A 23,680-nucleotide genomic window follows, 5' to 3' on the forward strand; every position below is an offset into this window, starting at 1 on the left:
GGCTGGTCTCCAACTCCTGAGCTCAAGCAACCCACCTGCCTCAGCCTCCCAGAGCACTAGGATCTCAGGGGTGAGCCATCGTGCCCATCCTGATGTTTAATTTTTTAAAAAGAGGGAAGGAAGGAGGAAAAGAAAAGTTTCAAAGGTATTTCTCCAATGCATCAGGCCCTCCTAAATGGCTTTGGTTAAAACTCACCACCAGTAACAGTGTTAAAACACTTAAGTCTGAATTTTGGCTGTCATGCTTCTTCATTTTAATGAGATGGTCCCAACTCCCTTTACTTTTAGAAAAGAGCTTGAAAACAGGGGCTGTCCGGCCAACAGAATGCTGAAATTAAAAGTCTGTCCAGCCCCATCTCCCCTTATTGCTGTATATCTCAACCAGTCACCCAGCAGGTAGACCCAAAATTCAAGTCCGGCATTGCTTTTGCACCGAAGAGCCAACTCAGAGACTCCCCTGAGAGCTTATCTGCCTGATAAGGTCTCAAATTTTAGTCGCCTGACTTGCCACCTGAGTCATGAGCTGAGCTGTAGAAATGAACAGGTGCTCTCAGAAGACACCTCCTCCCTGTTGGAGCCCAGAGTCCAAGACCAGTGGACTTGCCCTCCCTGCTCAGTCCATCCATCAGTGTTTGCTGACATGGCTGTAAGTCAACAGGATCAGGGCAGACAGCTGTCGGAGATGAAGCAAGGACAAGGAAAAGGGCTTAATGAAATTTTATTTTGGAAATATGGCAAGAGTCTAAGGCACTTCAAACATTTAAATACATAGAAGACCAAAGTAAATGTGACATGGTATAAAGGAAATCAATCCATAAATACATAGAGAACTACACTATGTTTCTCTAGAGGCAAATATATAGCCAATTCCTCTAACACAATCCAACCTTTACCAATAGATGCAGACAGGGTTGTGCAAGTTATTAATAAAAATAGGGTAATGTTACATAGTTCTTCACGTCTTTAATTACTATAGAATATAAAAGTTGAAAATACTGTGTCAATTTCATATAGATACCTTTTATATAAAAAGTCATATAATACATCCAACTAAAAATACTTCCTTTTGTATAAGTTTTATGCTTTTTGAGAGTTCTATTTTCTATTCTTACATCAGGAACTACCAGTCCAGGCTCAAGTTGCTGATAGTCAAAACCATCTCAATTTCCTTATTTAAGAATAATAAAGACAAAAGAAAACATCAACAAAACCACCCTGGAATGGAATTTTGGAAGAGGTTTCCAAGGGTTCTGCGTTTTGTACATATAAATATTTGTGGAAAATTTTAAAACATGATGCCAATGAGAACCTTACATTTCTTTAGTGGTGGTGGTGGTGGGGGGAAGGGGTGAGTAGAGAGGAGGCAGTGCCCTTTCAGCTCAGGTTACAATTTACTACCACTGTACATAACGGAGCAGAGACTCAGCAGCAGCAGAGAGTGGGTTAAAGTGTGCCCTCCACAGAGAAGATGGCCAGAAAGGAGGTGTGTGCGCCCAGGCTGGCAGTCTCTGCACTGGGAAAGCTTCAGCCTTTAGCCCTCGGCTTTGTGCTTCTGTTTGCTGGTGAGCTCAGGCACAATACATATACATTCAGTATCTGTCAACCCAACAGGAACAATTAGCAGCTTAATGGTGGCATGTAAATGGAGAGCTATTTGCATGTAATCAATCAAATGAACCTCGGTGGGTGGGGCCAGGAGACGTCTTCCTTCCAAGCCTAGGGGTGCCCTAGACATCAGGAAAGGAAAAACATTGGGGATTAATAAGTATCCTCAGCAGATGTGTTCTCTGTGACATAAAAGCACTGTCCCTCACAGCCAACAACCACCTGTGAGCCAGAGCCTTGAAAGTTCTGGCTGAGACCAGGGAACAGATGTCCATAGCAGCAGACTTGGCTCCAAGGTCAGGCAAGCCCAGCAGTGCCATATCCAACTCAACTGCCCACTCAGAGCAAGCTCCAGACTACAGACTGCCCACCGTCTGCTGTAGGAACAAAGCCAAGCCCCGTGGTGATATGAATCCCTGGGCTCGGGGTATAATTTGGATAATTCTGCACAGAATAAAAACCTCAATGTGAGGATGTAAGGAAAACCTTCAGGCAGGCAGGGCCCAGCCTCTGCTAAATATTAGCTCTCCTGGCCTTCAGGGTGGGGCAGACACAATGAACTCTTAAAACTCCATATCGAAACTTCCATTTTTAGAATCAATACAAAACCTCTCATGTCTCCTATCAATTCCCGGAGGACGGAGGGTCTGCCAGCCTGGTGGACTTCAGCCTATTTGCAAATGCCAAATGCACAACACTGACCGGAGATGGGGCCTTCGCAAAGTTGACGTGGGCATAGAGAAGAACAGCAATGTCCTTGTGTCCTGCTTCCAGGGCTATCGAGAGCGCGGTGCTGCCGTCCTTAAGATAAGACAGAAAGAACAAGCCAGGTTGGGTTTCTCAAACTTCCAGATGGCCAAAAGTTAACAAAACACTCTCCAGCAATTGGTAAGGTTCCCCAAAGACAGCCATTGGTTTGTTCCTTCAGGAAACTTTTCTGAATCTCTAAGTGTGGGGCCTGAGGATGTGAAGATGAATGAGGCAGGCTCCACCTCAGGAAATCTCAGTCAAGAGGAGAGAGAATCTCCCCCTTCCCTTTGTCTTTGCCTCACGGCATTAGCAGGGGGGTCTGTATACTGTGGATCCTCAAAAAATGCAGGCTGCCCACGAAGAACTTGGACTCAACCATTCTGCCCACCAGAAGGGAACAGAAGGAGAAAGACAGGTAGAAACATAATTTTCTTTTTTTCTTAGAATTATAAATGATCATGGTGTGTGTTTGGAGGCCCTGCAACTTGCCAGACCATCTCTTTAACTTGACTCTTGGAGAGGGAGCCGTGACCCTACAGCCCTTAGCCACCTCGCTCTGTTTAATGCTGCAAGTAACACCTACGCGGCACCGTTCAATCTCCATGGCTTGCAGTAAGTAGAGGAGAAACACCAGATAGAAAGAACATGTAGGGATTTAGATGGATACAAAGGAGTACCAGTGCAAAGAGCAGCACAACTTATTTTCTGTCTGGTCTTGAAATAGGGACTCCCCGTTGGTCAGCAGCAGCAGGGAACAATCTGCATGTGGTTTAACCAGATGGTCCTTCCCTCCTGCACTGTGGGTGCTGGGAGCTACTTTTCTCGTGGAAGATAGAGGATGTTCTCTATGGATGAGAAGTAGGCAAGTGGCTGAGGTGGTCAGGATTTCTGGGCATTACTGTGGCTCTAAGGCTTTTTTTTTTTTTTTCCCCGCTTGAGATAGTCTCACTCTGTGCTATGGGTAGAGTGCCCTGGTATCATTGTAGCTCATAGCAAACTCAGTCTCCTGGGCTCAAGCAATCCTCCTGCCTCAGCCTCTTGAGTAGCTGGGACTACACGTACCTGCCACAATGCCTGGCTAATTTTTCCTATTTTTAGTAGAGATAGGGTCTTACTCTTGCTCAGGCTGGTCTTGAACACCTGAGCTCAAGTGGTCCACCTGTCTTGGCCTTCCAGAGTGCTGGGATTACAGGCAGTAGCCGCCGCACCCAGAAGCTCTATGGCCTATTACTATATCCACAAGCTAGTCTATGTTGAAGAGAACGTAAGTAAAAACAAACAAAACCCAAAACTCATCTAACACAAGCTGTCCTTGAGGAAAGAGAAGTTGAAAAGTCTCCTTCCCTTCAAAGGGAGCTTGAAGGGATGTGGTGCCAGCAGTTCCTATCTCGCCTGTGGAGGGAGCCGAAGCTGCGGAGAGGACTGTCAACCCTTCAGGCCACTCGAGCTCCCACTGGTTTGCTGTTTTTGCTGGTTTGGGCCCAGAAGGATCTTAAGTTTAGAGCCAAGGAGGATATTTTTTCTCTAACTTTCTGTCGTTTTGAGCTGAATAAAGCTCTGGTCCAAACCTATGCTCCACTGAGATGAACTTTCAAAAACAGAACCAACCCTCCCCATCCTCTAGACCTTAAGCTCTTTCACCACTTGAATGCTAGTTCCTGTGCCTCGTGCCTGTTGGTACTCCTCCTCTTTGGCCTGGAGACACCCCAGAAGTGTCCTCTCTCCCCAGCCAAGGGCTTACCTGGGAATATGGACGAGGAGATTAGGGGAATGGGAGAGGAGATTGGAGCGATGATGACAGAAACAGACTGAGCAGAAATGGGGAAATGTGCTTTGAAGGACAGCAGAGACACACTGGATGCTTTAGCTTGTCAAATGTCCCAAGTCATTCACTTTGATGGGCTATAGTGGATCACCTGCTATCACTTCACTTGGGTGGAAAAAGTGTTTCACTATGACTGGCGCTGGTTTCTGTCACCTAATAACCTCCATTTTTCTTTTTTTTAGACAGAGCCTCAAGTTGTCCCCCCTGGGTAGAGTACTGTGGCATCACAGCTCACAGCAACCTCCAACTCCTGGGCTCAAGCTAGTCTCCTGCCTCAGCCTCCCAAGTAGCTGAGACCACAGGCGCCTGCCACAATGCCCGGCTATTTTTTTGGTTGCAGCCGTCGTCGTTTGGCGGGCCCGGGCTGGATTTGAACCCACCATCTTAGGTGTACATGGGGCACCTTAGCCACTTGAGCCACAGGTGCCGAGCCAACCTCTGTTTTTCTAATGACTGATAATCCAGATTTCCAACTAGACCAAGGACCCTGCCTTCCCTTCATGGGAAGCCACCTACACGGAGTCTGACCTGTATGTAAGTCTGCTCACGATCAGTGTAGTAGTTCACGTACACGCCTATTACAGTACTCTGTTCCTTTTATGCATTTCAGGGTGAGGCCTGTTTATCACTCTGCATTTGGCTTCAGTTAATGGGAATATTGGTTTGCACGTAATAAGCATGCAGCCTGGGTGGTGAAGGCAGGTGGAGTGGATGGCAACACAAATCCACGAGAACAAAGGAGAGGATTTATTCTCTCTCTCTTGCCAAAGAGCACCCACGGCCCAGCCCGCAGGCCCAAGCGAGACAGCTTACGTTGTCCTCCAGGTGGCCGTTGCAACCTGGCTGGGCCAGCAGCAGCTTCACGATCTCCACATGCCCATGCTCACTGGCACACATGAGGGCTGTGGAACCCTCATCATCCTGGATGTTGACGTCAGCCCCACAGGCCAGCAGGCCCTTCACCATGTCTATCCGCCCATGACTGACCGCCAGCATGAGGGCCGTCTGCCCTGCCTACAAGAAGGAATGACAGTGGACTTCAGAAACGACATGGAGTAACTTAGGACAGGGTGGGGGCAGGCATGGAGAAACTAGCTTCTTGTGAGCCAAGTAAGATAATAAAGGACTCAATTTTCACTTTAGCCTGGAGGATCTGTCTCATCATAGTTAAGGAGCTGGGGAGTTCAGAAGGTGTATAAGGTAAGTTGTGAACACATCTGCACTGGGGACGCTCTGTGCCTGGCATGAAGACACTTCAACAGGGAGACAGAAAGCAACAGATGCTGGGCACCTATGGGGACTCCCAGTCACTTATGTGCAGACAGATTTATGCCATTTCCACACAAACTGCAAACAGAAAGGCAAGGAGGGGGGGGAGTTTCCAATGTAAAATATAAGCCTGTATTTCACGTGTGTGTTGGTCGGCAAGGGTACCAGGCAGCGCAGGACCTGGGTGGGCCAGTGAGCAAATGCACCATGGTAGGAAGCATGGTGTTGGCATCTGCAGTCAGAGCGATCACTGCAGGCCTGGGTGCTGCCCACTGGTCAGGGAGCAGGTGTGCTCACCTGACTGGCTTTGGCGTTCACATCTCCACAGGCGAAGAGTTCTTCTACAACCCGCATATCCTTCTCTGCTTCCACAGCAGCCAGGGCGGCCAGCATGATGGGGGTATAGCCGGCTTTGTTCTGGTGATCCACGTTACACACATCTGCAAAGAAAGGAGTCTCTGAGGGAGCAGCCATCTCCTGACAGCGGCTGTACACAGGGACTGACGTATGGGGTTGACAAGAGCCCAGTGAACTGATACCAGGGGTCAGAGAGTGACTTAGGAGGAAATGTGGGAGATGACTTCATGCCAAACAAAAATATTTCTCTTTTTTCTATTTATCAGGCCTGAAGCAACAGAAATGACAGTAAGTTTCTATAGCAAAGCTTGCTGCAACTGGTGGTTGAACTGCGACAGCTTGCAGGTCTGTGAGGTTGTTCTAAGTAAGGGCTGTGCTGGAGAATAAACAATGATACAGAATCTAGGCATTCGGCCGTGTTTAGGAAATCAGTGCTTTGGAGTGAAGCAGACACTGAGAGTCAGAGACGTAAGAAGGCTTTGTAAGGGCTGTGTCTGAACACTGAACATGGAGTTGTCTACTTATCCAAACACTACTGATTCTGAGAGCCTGAGTTTATGACTCTGACTCTTTTGGGGTCCCTGGACGCAGAATTCCAGCCACACAACATGTAGCACTGGATGTGTGGTCTGAGAGTGAACGTACTGTGCCTTCTAAGAAACAGCCAAGGATGGACAGAAAATGGGGAAATCAGACCTCTTCTATCCTTGTAATTCTGAAGGCGTCTTCAAGGCTAAATTATCCTTTAGGCATTTAAAAGTTCCTCCAGCAAATGTTACGAAATGGGAGAGTGTGAGACAGAAGCATTTCTGTGTGACCAAGTTACAATGTTTGGAATGTAAAGGAACAAGCAGAGAAGGTACCATGGTACCTTAAGATCCCGAACAACGGCATAGTAAGGACGCAATAGTGTTTTAGAAAAACTGTGTATTTTTATATAGAAAAGAAAAGGCTGAAAGGCTGAGTAGTGGAGAAATGTGTGGTCCATGTGCTCTTCAAGGCTCCACAGCATCTGGGCTATTGTTCTGTCCAGATGCTGAAGCATCCCAGGCTCACACTTTAGAGACTCAGAATCTCAGTCTATAATGGCAAGCAATAAATATCAAGTAAATAAAGAGGAGTGATTAACTCAAACCATCCAACAAGGAAATAAAAATCATTTAATTTGCCAAGATATTTTATCCACTCTAATTTTCCAAGGGTATATGAAATTGTTCCTTTCAAGAGTAATACTGTAATCTTGTTTCCAGCTTCCCTGGCTGTTATCTGCTTCTCTGTTGAACAATAACTTGGGCTGACATTATTACCAGCTCTGTTTAATGTCTGGAAAGTCTGAAGGGAAGGAAGCCTGAAATTCCTTCCTGTGAGATGGAAAGTTATACCCTAATACGGCCACTAAAACAGGGAACAAGGGAACTTAGAAGAGAAAAAAAGGATAGATCTGCATGGCTTTCTTCCTGCATTAAACCCAATTCCCCCAAATAGGGCAGAAAAGAACTGGACAGTGGATCAAGAGACAAGTCAGAAAAACTGGACAGTTTCACTGCATAGTCTAAGTTAGGTGTTCACATTGTATCTTCATTAATTAGACTGACCCTACTGTGAATTTTGTACCAGTCACACACTAGAAGTAAAAATATGTAGTAAGAAATAAATGAGGTGGCACCTGTAGCTCAGTGGGTAGGGGGGCGACCACATGCACCAAGGCTGGTGGGTTCAAACCCGGCCTAGGCCAGCTAAAACAATGACAACTACAACAACAACAACAAAAATAGCTGGTGTTGTGGCAGGAGCCTGTAGTCCCAGCTACTTGGGAGGCTAAGGCAATTAAGCCCAAGATGTGAGGTTGCTGTGAGCTGTGACGCCATGGCACTCTACACAGGGCAATAGCTTTAAACTCTGTCTCAAAAAAAAAAAAAAAAGAAAGAAATGAAAGTGATTTGAGGACTATGTGTATCACTGAACTGCTCCATTTGAACAAGATTCTAAAGCAAGCTCACTATTTTTCCAAAGGACCCTTCTAAATTCTACTTGCTCACTTCATGTTTAACATTCTATGATAGCAAATTCACACTATTCTCACCATTATGGTCCAGATGTTAAGAATAACACTCCCTTTGCTCTATGCCAGTTCCCCAGAGATGGTATACTGTAGTGAGAATGGGGATGATTCTACCACACAGTGGCTTTGCGTGGTCCCTATCTTGAGGTCTTCTGCAGGACCCACAGGATGGTGGTCGTGGAGCAAGGACAAGTTGAGAGGTTCCTGAGCACCACTGCTATGACTCTGGGCCTGTGAGCAGCACCCTGCCTTCTGGGAGCAGAGCAGCCACGCCTGCAGGATTCAGCTCCGGAGGGAACGTGAGTCATGTCTGTTACCAGGGATACCCCTCACTTGAATGTTGGTGGAACTGCAGCAGGAATAGCCTCAAGCCTTTCAAAACAGATCTGGAATCTGTGTCACCCAGTTTTGTGGCAACTTCAAGTCTCCCACAAATGACTCAAGAACAATATTCTTGCTATCCTTTGAGGAAAAGCCAAGAAAAGGATTTTAGGGTGGTCAGAGAATTTAGGAGCAGCTCAACTGGCTTCTTAGAGATGCATCGGAACCCAAGGGCTGTCAGAGAAAAGACGGGGGCAGCCAACCTACCAGCGTCCAAAAGCAGCTTCACAATCTCAAAGTTGGAGTGGGACACGCTGTAATGGAGGGCCGTGTTGCCATTGCCATCGGCCATGTTGATGACGTAGCGGAGGACTTCCGGGGAGATGGCCTCAAAGGCAGCTATGTAGTCCCCCACCATGGCTGGAACGGCCGACTTCTGACTGGACACGCGGAACCACTCGTGCTGGAGGGTGTTCAGACAGAACCTCTGCCAAAACACCAAGCAGCCATCAGTTCTATTTATAAACCTTTCTGGGACCTAGCCTGAAGGCCCAAGTAGCCAGGCCTTTTATAGTCAAAGTACACACAGTTACAATCTGCTCTGCTCTCAGAAACAACTAATGAGAGGCAGACCACTAAGAGAAGCTCCAAGCAGCAAACTGGGGCCCCTTCCTGGTTTTAAGCCACATTTATATTCCGATTTCTATAAAAGAGAACATACAGCACTGGGTCTGAACCAGGTTCAAATCTGGGTTCTGCTACTGCATGACCCTAGGGAAATGACTTTGACCTTGCCTCAGCTTCTTCATTTGAAAAATGGGGATAATACCTTCCTATCATAGTGTTTGTGATGAGAACAACACACTTAGGCCTGGCTCCATTTGTTACCAAGCTATTAATGTTATGTAACTATACTGGCCTCACAAATTACTTTCACAGAAATCAGGAAGGCATTAATTACCCCACACTTATTACCCTGCTTCTTTCCTACCCAGACCAACCTTGACTCCTCCACTGCCCTGCACTGGGGGCCATAAATGTGTAGCCAGCCAACTACAACCCCAATCCCAAGTACGAATGTTCGGCCATGGAAAGGGGATAAAAAGCAGGTCTGTGACTAATCTCATTACCCATCAGGATCCTCTGCCTGTGGTTATCAGCCCCACTCAGACTTCCTTAAGCTGTGGACACATGAATGTGGCACTTGTTTGCGGATGATCAAGCCAAGCGTGGCTCACATGAAGCTTCACACTGACTGGGTGTAGCTGGTGCTGGGGATGACTGCAATACCTTTTCCATGGGCCTTCTTTTTTGTGAGTTTACATTTGATTTGTTCTTTGCTTACTCTTTAGAAAAGTTTAAAAATACATCAAAGAACCACACAAAACTTTAAGTCAAAAGCATTGGTACCCAAGAAGTCCCTCTGTCTACAGAAAAGGTGGGCTTGGTACTATAAAGCGTCCATCGTTCAACGCTCCTGTTACTGATCATTCGGTTTTTAAACTATTCAATCATATTTTGGGTCACTTGGAAAGTCCTGAAAGAATGAACTTAATTTCTTTCTTTTCTTCTCCTCCGTCTTTTTACATATTCACTCTTCTATTTCTTTGATGTCATCACGCAGAAAGAAGGGAGTTTATGTCCTCTGGCCATGCTAACTCTATTACTGCTTAAATTATCAGCATCCTGATAAAACTATTTGGCCCTGGCATTGTGACACACACGTGTTTGCTACTTTTCACAGCACACCACCTTAAACACTTTTACACTGAATGAAAACTCAGTCAACAAAAAAATGTACCGGCTCGGCGCCTATAGCTCAACCGGCTAAGGCGCCAGCCACGTACACCTAAGGTGGCGGGTTCGAATCCCCAGCCCGGACCCGCCAAACAACGATGGCTGCAACCAAAAAATAGCCGGGCATTGTGGCAGGCGCCTGTGGCCCCAGCTACTTGGGAGGCAGAGGCAGGAGACTCGCTGGAGCCCAGGAATTGGAGGTTGCTGTGAGCTGTAATGCCACGGCACTCTACCCAGGGGGACAGCTTGAGGCTCTGTCTCAAAAAAGAAAAAAAAAAAAAAAAGTACCAATGACAGAGAGTGTGCAAAACACCACGCTTGGCAATTTGGGGGCTGCAGGAATGAAAGGTCCTTCCTGAAGACCACACAATCTAGCATTGTTAGAACCCTAATGGCCATAAAATTTGGGGTCCCATAGCACCAGTTTTAAATTCAGGTTAAACCTACTGGGAAATATTGATACTACGGTGACATTTCATGGTTTTACTATTGTGACCAAGGTATATCCAGGCCTTCAATTTGTACTGAAGAGTTTCACCATGTCGTTCTATGTTTCTCCTTGACCAGGATTTTTTTCTACAATCAACCCTCTGTATCCACAGGTTCTACATCTGTGATTCAACCAGCCATGGAGTGAAAACATTTGAATGAAAAAAAAAAATAAAAATAATACACATATAAAAATATAGTGCAAAAATAATATAGCATTTATGTTGTACTAGGTTTTAGAAGTATCTAGGGTATGTGTAATACTACATTAATTAATTAATTAATTTTGGAGACAAGAGTCTCACTGTGTAGACATCAATGCTCACAGCAACCTCAAACTCTTGGGGTTAAGCAATTCTCTTGCCTCAGCCTCCCAAGTAGCTAGGATTACAGGTGCCCACCACAGTGTCTGGCTATTTTAGAGACAAGGACTTGCTTTGGCTCAGGCTGGTATTGAACCTGTGAGCTCAATCAATCCATCTGCCTTGGCCTCCCAGAGTGCTGGGATTACAGGTGTGAGCCACCGCACCCAGCCCAAATACTACATTATTTTATAGTAAGGGACTTTAGCTTCTCTGGATGTTGGTATCCACAGAGGCCCTGGAACTACATTTTCTCAATGCCCTGAAGATAGAGCTATCAACCAGAGAGTTGGTCTGGCCTATGAAACACATAAAAACCTCCGTGTGTGAGTGTCACAGTTGGCAATGACATCAGATGAACCACTGCATAGAAATATTTATGTGCCCCATGTTGTGCCATCCGTGATCACTGAGAGAACCACAACCTCTTGGCTATTTGCTTCTGAATCTCTCACACTGTGAGAAGATGACAAGTGTAGTTATTTTTATGTTTAAAAATAGTGGCCGCCTGCATTCCACATCAGAATATAATACATAGTTCCATAACCAAAAGGAATGCTGAACTCATCCCAGATAGGTTTCTTTCAAAAACATACACTAACTGAAAAAAAAAAAAAAATCTGGGACGCTCCTCCCAGGACTGTGTCTGTAAACAGAAGTGGAATGTGCAGAAAGACAACTGACTGCAATTAGCCCTCCCTTCTATCTGCAAGTATATGCCTCCACCCCAGGAAAAGTACAGGGTGGGTAAAGAATGTCCAAAGCTAGGCCTCAGGGAAACACTCACAGTGGGACCTCGGAAGCGAGGCAGCACCACACTCACTCTGCCCGCTCAAGCTACAACACGTTTAGGGGCCGAGCACGAGGAGGACAGCTCAGGGGCAGGCTGCAGACCTCACTGGCAGTGGTGTCCCCCCGGCACCTGGTACAAACTGCAGACAGTGTCTTTAGGTCAGACTCACCATGTCTTTGCTGGTCAAAGCTTTGGGGTCGTTTATATTATTTTTCAATAAGTTGCATGCAGACAACATCTTTTCACTTAACTCGTACCTAAAAGAGGGGAAAAAAATAGAGAGCTCACACTCAGTTACAATAGGAAAGTCGCTTTATCAAAGCTTTATTATTCTTTAAAAGACACATTGCCCCAAGCCAGCCTAGGCAGCTGGTGATGGTGCCTGGCTGGAGGCATCCCGAGGAGTTGGAGGATTGACAGCACCGTACAGGGTCAGTACCCGCAGCCAGAGCCCATGGTCTTTCTGTAAGGGTACTTTTGGTTCCCCAGTCTGGCCTTTATGACATTGTGGCTTAACATTTGGAGAGTCTTTTGCTCCTTTTGTTCTAAGTTCTTAAATCTATTTTTACTCTTAAGGGGTTGGAGGGGTCCAAATTACCCAATGTCTGTTAGGCTGACCAGTTAAGACATACACATTTGGTGACTCAGGAAGTGTTTGCTTAACCCACAGGAAACATTAAACTGAGAAACCAGACGACATATGGTACAGAAATTATATCTTGAGCTACTAAAAAACATCCCCGTGACAAGATATTAAGCCGTTTGAAAATGTTTAGTAATACCAACGAGAAACACTTACCTTGTGTTAACACAGTTAAACTTTTATTTGCCAAATTAAAGTTTTCTGAAATGGTCTATTATACTTCACACAGTGGAAAAAACTACACTGACGGTTCCATCTTTTCCATTCTATTCTCTCCGGTTTTATGAACCCACAATCTGTATTTGCTAATAGTCTTTAAAACTTACTACATCTTTAGTTTCATGTTGCGGCCAGCCAGACTGTTTGATTTTTTTTGTCAGCTACTTTAACATTTCCTAGGTCCACTCTTGTGGTGTTCCTGAACTCTCAAGGACAACAACAGACAGACGTGTGGGTAACACGTATCACCTTTACAGTACACAGAATCTGTGGTTGAGGCCAAGCAACTGTAATGATCCTGTAATAATAATACGCCTGTCTCAAGAAAAATGGCTAATGGTAAAATCTGAAATCTTACAAAACACTGCTGATCTCCAAAAATTTCAAATACATTTTCAAATGTAAGGTGAGATGTTCCAACAATGGAAGCTTCAGTGGTGGTTCCAAATGTAAAATTAGAGAGCAAAAAGTCAAAGTTTCAGAAAACAAATGTGATTAGATATAGAGCCATTCTCTTTGTTATCATAAGAGATCCGAGAGTTGGCTCAGCGCCTATAGCTCAACCGGCTAAGGCGCCAGCCACGTACACCTAAGGTGGCGGGTTCGAATCCCCAGCCCGGACCCGCCAAACAACAATGACGGCTGCAACCAAAAAATAGCCGGGCGTTGTGGCGGGCGCCTGTGGTCCCAGCTACTTGGGAGGCGGAGGCAGGAGACTGGCTTGAGCCCAGGAATTGGAGGTTGCTGTGAGCTGTAATGCCATGGCTCTCTGCCCAGGAGGACGGCTTGAGGCTCTGTCTCAAAAAAAAAAAAAAAAAGAGATCCGAGAGTTACCACCACACTCTGCACGTGTGTTTACTAATATCGCAATCAGATACCTCTCAGGAAAAGATTAGACCAAATAGATATAACTGCACAATCTCTGAACTGGCTGACTATTGCCAAGTATATTAAACACGGGAGGGCTGGGGAGGAAATGGGAATGTACCACACCTCTCTCTGATCTCCACCTTCTCAGGTTCACATTCTTGAACCTGCATTTCATCTTCCACCCTGGCAGACTTGAAACCTTCAATATTAACTGCATGGTGCCCTTCGGCCATCCCCCGGGTGTCTTCCTCCTCCTCTTCCTCCTCCTCTTCCTCGGGAGGATATTCAATGACATCACACTCGTCATCTGACTCGGAAGAAGAGCTTTCATCTGAGCTGGAATCATCACTTGAAGTTGTTTCATACCTAGGTGGCAATTGGGATTTCAAGACATGCAAGGTGTGCCCATAAAGACCCAGTGACAGAAATTCTTATGCAGGGAAAGCTGCTGGCTCCAGAAATACTACCAGCCGGTTTAGACCGTACACTGGTAAGTTCAAAGTAATGTCTACTCAAATGCCTAGTGGTTTTAATAGATTCTGGCTTAAAAGGGACAACATGGATAGCAAACCGGTTAAATGTATTACTTGTTAAAAGAAAATTATGGCATCTCTGGGTGGCCCCTGTGGCTTAAAGGAGTAGGCTGCCAGTTCCATATACTGAAGATGGCGGGTTCAAACCCAGCCCCAGCCAAAAATAAGTGCAAAAAATAAATAAATAAATAAATAAAATTATGGCATCTCTGGCTTCATATAAATCCAGAGAAAATTTGCTTTAGGGAAACCAGATCTGCAGTTGTTCATTTTTCATTTCTTTCATTTTTCCCCCCACTCTTCCTATTTTGCCCTATTAATTCTCCCAGTGTCAAGGTGAATTTAAATAATAAGTAGTTTCTCTGCTGCATGCCCTCCAAAATGTCCTGGGCCACATCACCCAATAAAACTTTTAAGATTTAGAAAATACATACCATTATGGTATCTTGGTGGTACACATTGGTATAAATATTATCTCAGTTAACTTTGTGCTTTTGCTTTCTTGCTGATTTTATATATCATTGGTGTTGAATGTCTACTAATCAATTAATTGCTTTGATTCAATTATAGGCTTAACTATTTACTTGGCCAACTGAAGAGAACAAACAGATAAACATTCTATTTAGAAAGCAAAGAAATGGCCAGGTACGGTGCCTCACGCTTGTAATCTTAGCACTCTGGGAGGCCAAGGCAGGTAGATCTCTTGAGCTCACAATAGTTCAAGACCAGCCTGAGCAAGAGTGAGAGGCCCTGTCTCTACTAAAAATAGAAAAACTAGCTGAGTGTGGTGGTAGGCACCTATAGTCCCAGTACTTGGGAGGCTGAGGTAAGAAGGATTGCTTGAGCCCAGGAGCTTGAGGTTGCTGTGAGTTATAATGCCACAGCACTCTATCTACACAGGGTGACAGAAACTCTGCCTCAAAAAAAAAAAAAAAAGAAAAAAGAAAGGGCAAAGCAATGATGATGTGGCTAGGGCATCATTCAGGTGAAAGGCCCTACAACTTTGTGGAGAGCTAAGCCAAACCAACCACTTGAAAGGAATGGATGACTACCACGGGCCACTGAGTGATGCTCTCAGGCTTTCTGCTCATTTCTGAAGTCTAATATAGCTAAGCACAAGCCGGCCAACACAGTGCAGGCCTGCTGCATTCCTTGAAGACTAATTTTTTTTTTTTCAGATCACAGGTGAGGAGGTGTAAATCGCTCAGCTTCACCAGGTATCCTTAAGAGTGACATATCCTTAAAGGTAGCAAGAGGAGAGAAGAGAAGCCCAAATGCACCCTTCTGAGGAGGGAATCTTCCATCACTAAGATGTGGCAGCTTCCTAGACTAGGAACCTTGAAATGTGACTTACAGAAAGGAGACAGGCAGGTTAAAGTCTAGTACCACCGTCTTTCCTTACCCTCCATTAATGCCAACAAACTGAAGATTCTTTTTCGTGCCATTTGCGTCTTTGTTACCGTCTTTCTTCTTCATGATGGACTTCAGCGTACTTTCGTTATTTGTACATACTGTGGAAAAGTGAATCAAGGTGATCAAAATGAACTAACTCATACCCATACAAGTTAAATGAATATGTCATCTTTCTTCCTGTACAATTATCGTCTCACATATATAAATGTAGATCTTGGCATGTATCTATGAGAAACTTGCATAGAATTCACTGGAAAAAATGTGTGCATACTAAGAAAATAATTCAAAGTTCCATTAATAACAGTTTTCAAATGGGAAAAAAGTCAATTAGTACTTCCAGACATAATAAAACCAGTGACAACTGGCATTTGTGCCAAGATTTACTGCTTCTAAAGTGATGTCACGTCTCATTTGAGTCTCAGAAACCCCTTAGGCACTAAGATAGGAATTACTATTATTATTCTTTTTCTTCAGCTGTGATAACCTAGAGAAAACTTATGCCTGGCGGAATGTGAAAGAGGAAATGCTATTTAACGTATTTTGCAATTCACAATGCCAGATAAATTATCCTAAGGGAATTGTTTCTTTGCTACTCTTTAATTTAAAGATATTCTAGGTCTGCCTTCCAAACAACATCTTTTTTTTTTTTTTTTGAGACAGAGCCTCAAGCTGTCCCCCTTGGTAGAGTGCCATGGCATTACAGCTCATAGCAACCTCCAACTCCTGGGCTCAAGCGAGTCTCCTGCCTCCGCCTCCCAAGTAGCTGGGACCACAGGTGCCCGCCACAACGCCCGGCTATTTTTTGGTTGCAGCCGTCATTGTTGTTTGGCGGGTCTGGGCTGGGGATTCGAACCCGCCACCTTAGGTGTACGTGGCTGGCGCCTTAGCCGGTTGAGCTATAGGCTCCAAGCCATCTTTTTTTTTTTGAGACAGCACCTCAAGCTGTCGCCCTGGGTAGAGTGCTGTGGCATCACTGCTCACAGCAACCTCCAACTCTTGGGCTTAAGCAATTCTCCAGCCTCTGCCTCTCAAGTAGCTGGGACCACAGGAATCCGCCACAACACCCTACTAGTTTTTGGTTGTAGCTGTCATTATTGTTTGGCAGGCCCAGGCTGGATTCAAATCCACCAGCTCCGGTGCATGTGGCCCGGTATCCCAGCTGCTTGAGCTGTAGGTGTGGAGCCAAAAACATCATCTGTTCTCCAGGTCAATATACGTGTATAAAGTGCACTGACATTAAGTTGGAGTGCTGATGATGCCGGTCTTAGAATCCTGCTACCAATGACTGAGAAAAGTTACCATAGAAGCCAGCGGCTATTTGGTCATCTGTCAGGTTCACTGGAGACAGTGTGCATTGCTCAGTGGGGAAGGTGTCCTGGTGGTTGAGGGCCTTTCCTTCCGTCGTCCCCACCTCCTGCTCAGGCCATGATCTCTGGGTGCTTAATGGCCCTCCCGACTGCAGGCCTCCACATTTACAGGTGTATTCCACGTTACTTCCTGTCAGGAAGGAGACAGGTATAGAATGTGGGATGCTAGGACTGAACAAAATGGGCTTTAAAAAAAAGATGCAGCTCACCATGTAAAATGGGACTACTACTCAAGCCCCCTAAACTACGTCCCCACAGCCTTCTTTGACCCTTAACTTTTCCTACGGTGACCACATGTGGCCCTGCCCAGGCTTGCCACTCTAACTCCACAGCGTCCCTTCTTTCTCTCTGCCCTGGGTACTATGCTAGCCGTGGTACAGGGTCACAGGAGTAGCATCCTGATGGCCCCTCCAGCACCACTTCCTGTCTGGCATACAGCTGCAGGGCAATACTGCTACTCAGCTCTAATGCCATCATCACCCTAAAAGAAAACCTAAAACAAAATCTCACACTGGCACGGCGCCCATAACACAGTGGTTACGGCACCAGCCGCACACACCAGGGCTGGCGTGTTCGAGCCCAGCCAGAATGACAACTGCAACAACAACAAAAAAACAGATGGGTGTTGAACAGGTGGTCACCTGTAGTCCCAACTACTTGGCAGGCTGAGGCAAGAGAATCGCTTAAGCCCAAGAGTTTGAGGTTGCTGTGAGCTGTGATACCACAGCACTCTACTGAGGGTGACAGAGACTCTGTATCAAAAAAAAAAAAAAATCCCACAGCAGTAGACAACACTATACTTCTCATCCCGTCACTAGCTTTGATAATGGTAAGCGAGACATCTTGTTTGCCTGAGAGCTCCCCCACCCACACACACTGGGTTGTCTTCAAGAAAAAGCTAGAGATCTTAATTCATCTGTAAATATTTCAGTATATGCCCGTAAAAGAAAAAACTCTTTAAAAAATGAAAAACATTAAAGATAAAACTATAACATCTTTAAAAAAGGATATTTATGATCACTATATATCCAGTTGGTATTCAAATTTCTCCAGTGTTCTCCACAAAAAAGTTTTATATGGTATGTGAATCAGAATCCCAGTCAGATAATTTCCACTGGTTGTTGTGGTTTGAGTTTTTTAATCCTTAGGTTTTCTACCTTTCTACTTATTTTAAGTTTATTTTATATTTTATTATTTTAGACAAAGTCTCACTCTGTTGCCTTGGTGAGAGTGCTGTGGCATGATAGCAACCTCCAACTCCTGGGCTCAAGAGATCCTCTTGCCTCAGTCTCCTAAGTAGCTGGGACTAAAAAAATTAGCCCGGCTATTTTTTTTTTTTTTTTAATTTTTAGTACAGACAGGGTCTTACACTCTTGCTCAGATTGTCTTGAACTCCAGAGCTCAAGCAATCCCCCTGCCTTGACCTCTCAGCATGCTAGATTATAGGTGTGAGCCATCATGCCCCGTTTCTCTACCTTTCTTTTTAAACACAACTTTATAAAGTACATTTACTTTTAGGTATAATTAATATACATTTTTTAAGAGTCAAGAATCTCACTTTGTTACCCTTGGTAGAATGCCGTGGCGTCACAGCTCACAGCAACCTCCAGCTCTTGGGCTTAGGTGATTCTCTTGCCTTAGCCTCCCAAGTAGCTGGGACTACAGGGGCCTGCCACAACACCCAGCTATTTTGTTGTTGCAGTTTGGCTGGGGCTGGCCTTGGTATGTGGGGCTGGCGCCTACTCACTTGAGCCACAGGTGTCACCAATTAATATACAATTAAATGCACAGATTTTAAGTGTAAGTTGGATAACGTTTCATAAATATATATGCCTTGTGTACCTCTCTTTAATAGAGACATAAAAACATCATTTCTCAACCCAAGAACTATCCACCCCAACCACATTTCTAGATAAGTTCCTTACCAGGAGGTACTACACATTTTCTTACCACAGCTTCATTTTATAAATGAGGGCTTTTTAAAGCTTCTCCAACCAAGGCCCAACCCCTCAGGCAGGCACCTGAGGGGCCTTCATAATGAATGTAGTGGCTTTGTCTTGCCTGTGGAAATTTTTCCATTCAATTCAACTACTCCCCCACTCTATTCAGAGTGGTCTTATGACTCAATTACTCCCAACTCTGGGCTTTTCCTTCATAGGAGGTTTTAGGCCTGGAATTTCACCATCTTTCATCTGTTAAACTGTACCTATACTCTTTTCAAGGCTTGACCCAAATTCTGTTTTCTCTATAGTCTTTCTTCTATGATACCACTCCAGTTCCATCACTGTCCTATACCACTTATTGTCCACACTAAAATAAGCCCTGCCCTGCTTCTCAGTTTCATGTGTGTCTCCTCAATGAGAATGTAAACTCCTGGAGTCCCTTCAGGCTATCTGGTGTCCTCTCCAGGGCTTAGCACAGTGCTGGGTACTAACAGGCCTTTTGTAAGTGCTCATGCAATGCAGTCGAAAGTCATGAAGATTCTGTTGAGGCTAACTAGTAAAGCAAAGAACATCACCAGACATTAAATTAGATTTCATTTGTCAAATCAGATGGAATCTGTCCCCTGTATTGCCAGAACATGTTTTTTGAATGGTGCCGACACTCTGGTTGGTCCTGTATGGCCCATAAACAATTCTCTGAACTTGGTAAGCGCCCACCTACAAGGTGTCTTGGAAGACACCACGTAGGACGACACAAACACCAGCAGCAACTCTAACAAATGGCTGCTGCGCTGAGGCTAAACAAGGGGTGCAGCCCAGAAAGTCAAAAACAAAGAGGTCAATAAAGCAAGATTCAAGGGTCTTAGCCTGACCTTTAGTCTCACCTGAATTAGGGGTGGGGCTTTAAAACAGTACAGATACAATGAAGCATCTGCAGGTGGGCCAGGCATTAGCAGTTTTAACCTCTCCCCAGGTGACGGGGAACCAATGAATCACACTAACCAATACACAAAACTTGTCTACTGAAAATAAGGGTTTAGACTCCCCTCTGGTTTCAACCCATCAATTTAGATTAATGTGAATTCTTTTTTTTTTTTTTTTTTAACATGTTTGCGCTATGGGAGGGCCACTAAAGCTCAAGGCGCTCTCTGTCTCTCTTTTTTGCAGTTTTTGGCTGGGGCCAGGTTTGAACCCACCACCTCCAGTATATGGGGCTGGCGCCCTACATCTTGAGCCACAGGCACTGCCCCATGTGAATTCTTAAGGACTGAGAATTCAGAATTCACTAGTGGTTTAATTATTTAAGAATTATTAGTGGTTTAATTAACAGCCCTGGACCACTAGATGTCTATAAACAGAACAGTAAATGCTACCCAAATGACAGGAGCAATTAGGAAACACCTTCAGAATTCTGGGTTCAGAATCTACCACATGACAGTGGTTAACACAGGCACAACTGGGGAATCAGTCAACAGGGGTGTGGGCAACTGTGAAAAGTCTTTTGTCATAAACTCAAATGTATAATAGCCATAAATGCCAATAAAGCATGAGCCTCATTTTATGACATGGTCAGATTGGGGATGACTAAAAGACAGCAAGTGACGGAAATCTTAGTGTTCTGCAACAGGTTTCTAAATTTGTTTAAAAAATTTCTTCTTAAGGAATGTATTAAACGGACTTTAAAAGTTGTTCTGTTCACCTATTCTAACCATTCTGGCTTGTTAATTCATATTTTTGCTAATAATGCCAAGTGCTTTCTGCAAACACAGGTAGCTATGAACATTGTAGCCAGCTAATTAGCCATGCTGCTGTGCCAGATTTTCAGTTTGACATCTTGATTTAATTTTTGAAAAACATCTATTTGAAGGTTACTTGTCAAAAACAGGTGGGACTGAAATTTGATTCATCACAGAGTCATTCAATCATTTAGGTATTTTTCCCAGCATTTAACCAAGAATCCAAAGGGATTTGAAATAATGCTTCTATTTTTTCCTTACGAAAAAGGGCCTTCCAAACCTGAGCAAGAGCAAGATCCTAGCTCTACTAAAAAGAGAAAAATTAGCCAGTGTGGTGGCACATGCCTGTAGTCCCAGGTACTTGGGGAAGTGGATCCCTACTGAGCTGGGAGGATCCCTTGAGCCCAAGAGTTTGAGGTTGTGAGCCATGATTATGCCACTGCACTCTATGGAGGGTGACAGGGAGACAGGGAGACAGGGAGGGAGGGAAGAAGGCAGGCAGGCAGGCAGGCAGGCAGGCAGGCAGGCAGGCTCTCCAGACTTCAGGCCTACAGGCCTTCTGCTCCTTCCAGCTGTTACACTCTGCAGGGTTCCAGAAACCCTTACTTTGAGTTAGTTTAATGCTCTTGTAGTACTTTATTCATAAAGGATCACCTTCCTTTTTGGAGCATATTACTTTTTTGGGGAAAGGAGGTAGCTTTGGTGGAGGAGAAAGGACAATCTCTTTCTGTTCCTAGGCTCTCCTCTCAGAACTATGCCCAAATGCTGGTGCACAGAGTCACCAACGTAAATAGAAAACAAAGACTGGAGATGGAAACCTTAAATGGTCAGAGCTACAGGTTTAGTCACTATCAGGGCCACTCTGATATTTTCCTGGGAACATATCAGACAGCTGTCCTGACTGGATCTAAAAGTGTGTGCTCACTTAGAAATTAAAAAGCTAGAGTGGATTAAGAATCAGAGTCTCCCTCACTGCTACCCCACCCACATTTAATTACATACCATCCCAAGACTTGATCCAGAAAGCCCAGGCTGACAAGCTGCTTTAAATAAAGCTGCGGTAATAAGATGTGCTCTGTGCTCTTCCCTATCCGGCTAAGGTTCTCCTCCCTCCCCAGAACCTCCAACTTCGGAGAGTGAGAGCGCAGGCAACTGCAGCTGAATGCAGATTATCTGCCACGTGTGTATCATCTGGTGCCTGTGTCTTAGCTTCCCAACTCCATCCCACTCACACTCTTCTAGGTCCAGACAGTTTCCATCTCTTTGTTGCATACAGCTGACAAGTAAAGCACAGCTATCAACTGGCATGAACAGAGCAGACTTTAAACATCTTTCCTGAGCTATGACTGACTTGCGGCTCCAAAGAATAAACGACTGTAGGCATCTTCAAATATCACTCTCTACGTTTGTCATTTAAGACTAGACATCCCTGACCTCAAAGCCACTTTAGTTCTCAAACTCCAAAACCACCAATCAATCATGACGCTTTCACATGGACACTTTAGGATTCATTCAGAGTAAAAGTCCAGAGTAAGCTGGCATCATTTGGTTTTGTCAACAGCCCCCCAGTCTGTTAGCATTTCACTTATACCCATCCAAGGTGACAAAGCAAGAGTTTAAAAGAGTACAAGATTTTCACACAAGTATTAACTGAAGGGCTCACAAAGGTGGAAGACAGACTTTACATCTTTTGAAAAGATTTTCCAGAGGGCAACATAAACTAGATCTATAATTTCAAGCTTTCTGAGGGTTAGTGATCCCTTTGGGAATCAAGTGAAAATTTAGGCGCTTTCTTTACAAAAAGCACATGAAGTGTTGCTCTAGGGTCATTTATTTCAACATTTCCCTGAAAAAGGACCTGGCTGTGCCTATTGAGTGGTGGTAGGGAACCCATGAATTTTAGGTATAAAGTTCCCCAGCTGAATCAGATGGGTGGTCTGGAGAAGAGTGACTTTTATAGAATAATCATCGGGACTCTGGGAGGAAAACCCAGTTCAACCCTGTCATTTGACACAAGAGGCCATGGAATCCCAGTCTTCCTCTCTAAAATGACAATGCAGTTTACCTGCGCAGGCAATATCAGAGGTCAGCTCTCTTGCCTTCAGGCTAGTAGGCCTTCTGCTCCTTCCAGCTGTTACACTCTACAGGATTCCAGAAACCCTTACTTTGAGTTATTATAACGCTCTGTAGTGTTATTATTATTATTATTTTTTTTGGTACCAGGATAATTAAATGGTATAGCATTTGAACTAGGAGAAAACTAACTAGAAATGGTATTTTGTAACAACTTTATTTCCTTGCTTTTTTGTTTTGGCTCTGACCTACCTACAAACTCACTTTCACAGTTGTAGGGATAACTTCAAGTTCATGGACTTTTTAACAAACTCAAGATAACTAAGAGAGCAAATATGGAAACTGATTTTTAAAAGCGGTTGAGCATGAGAGATTTTCTATAAATCATGTGGCAGGCAGTTAGATTCCACTGTTACAGTTTTGTTTACATTTGTTCAGAGACAGTTGTCTGGAATTTCTCTCTCCTCTCTTGCTCTAGAAGGAAAAAAAGAAAAAAGAGCTGCCCCTCTCCATCCCAACTCTCCAAACCAAAACAATCCAGTTGATTTATAGGAATAATAAACATTTTTCCCCCAAGATGTTTTTTGTTATAAAAAAACTTACTTCCTCTTAACTTTTTAATCCCATGAAAGAAAATATTAAATACATTAAACTTACACTACCAGGAATTAAAAATACACTTCATGGAACACCTTTAGTCACCATCAGATCTTAGTGCCATCAAAACTAAGACACTGTCTCTCAAATCCTGGAAAAATGTCTGTGACTTTTAAGGTGAAAATACATATAAGCAGACTATGTATGAGTCAAACTTTATTATAAAAAAGTATGTTTCTAAAATACAGTTCTGCATACATGCACACCCGTACATACCAAGCACACAGAGGCTACCGTAGGGACACACAGGGAGGCGTTTATTCTTACTGTATGTTCTTCTTAACTGTTAATTTGTTATGAGAGCATATTCCAGATGTAATTAAGAAAACGCACAGGGGTGTTAGGCATTTTAAGGCTGCTAAAAAATAGTGCTTTTTTGTATACTAAAAAGTGATACCATCATCAAATCTTCAACCCTAGGAAAAGTGAACAACATGGTTCGGCCATTAACACACTGTTTTGAACTCTGACACTGATTCTGAACAACGGTGGACTGAAAATTTCTGGCAGGTATTTTGTTTCTCATTTTTGTCCATACATTATTTTGATAAAATTTTTAGTTAAAGAGGCATAAAAATTGGAGGGGAGAGAACAAT

The 23,680-nt window shown here is 44.2% G+C and overlaps 1 protein-coding gene across 4 annotated transcripts in view; it reads right to left on the minus strand.

Annotated features, from left to right (window-relative positions):
* Nucleotides 1–705: 705 nt before the first annotated feature.
* The window catches only part of KANK1 (KN motif and ankyrin repeat domains 1), a 133,370-nt gene continuing 110,395 nt past the window's right edge, over nucleotides 706–23,680 (minus strand). For 3 of the 4 annotated variants that reach the window (XM_023508182.1, XM_023508185.1, XM_023508186.1), the window contains 8 exons: nucleotides 16,608–16,805; nucleotides 15,298–15,406; nucleotides 13,486–13,728; nucleotides 11,800–11,887; nucleotides 8,457–8,676; nucleotides 5,747–5,889; nucleotides 4,994–5,194; nucleotides 706–2,406 (listed from right to left, as the gene is read on the minus strand). In XM_023508182.1, coding sequence (XP_023363950.1) covers nucleotides 2,230–2,406; nucleotides 4,994–5,194; nucleotides 5,747–5,889; nucleotides 8,457–8,676; nucleotides 11,800–11,887; nucleotides 13,486–13,728; nucleotides 15,298–15,406; nucleotides 16,608–16,805 — 1,379 coding nt within the window. In that variant the 3' untranslated portion in view covers nucleotides 706–2,229. The remainder of the gene's footprint in view (nucleotides 2,407–4,993; nucleotides 5,195–5,746; nucleotides 5,890–8,456; nucleotides 8,677–11,799; nucleotides 11,888–13,485; nucleotides 13,729–15,297; nucleotides 15,407–16,607; nucleotides 16,806–23,680) is intronic. The other variant, XM_023508184.1, reaches the window with a different exon arrangement.

This window comes from Otolemur garnettii, unplaced genomic scaffold, assembly GCF_000181295.1.
Source record: "Otolemur garnettii isolate 467f Iridium unplaced genomic scaffold, OtoGar3 scaffold00006, whole genome shotgun sequence".
Taxonomy (NCBI): Eukaryota; Metazoa; Chordata; class Mammalia; order Primates; family Galagidae; genus Otolemur; species Otolemur garnettii.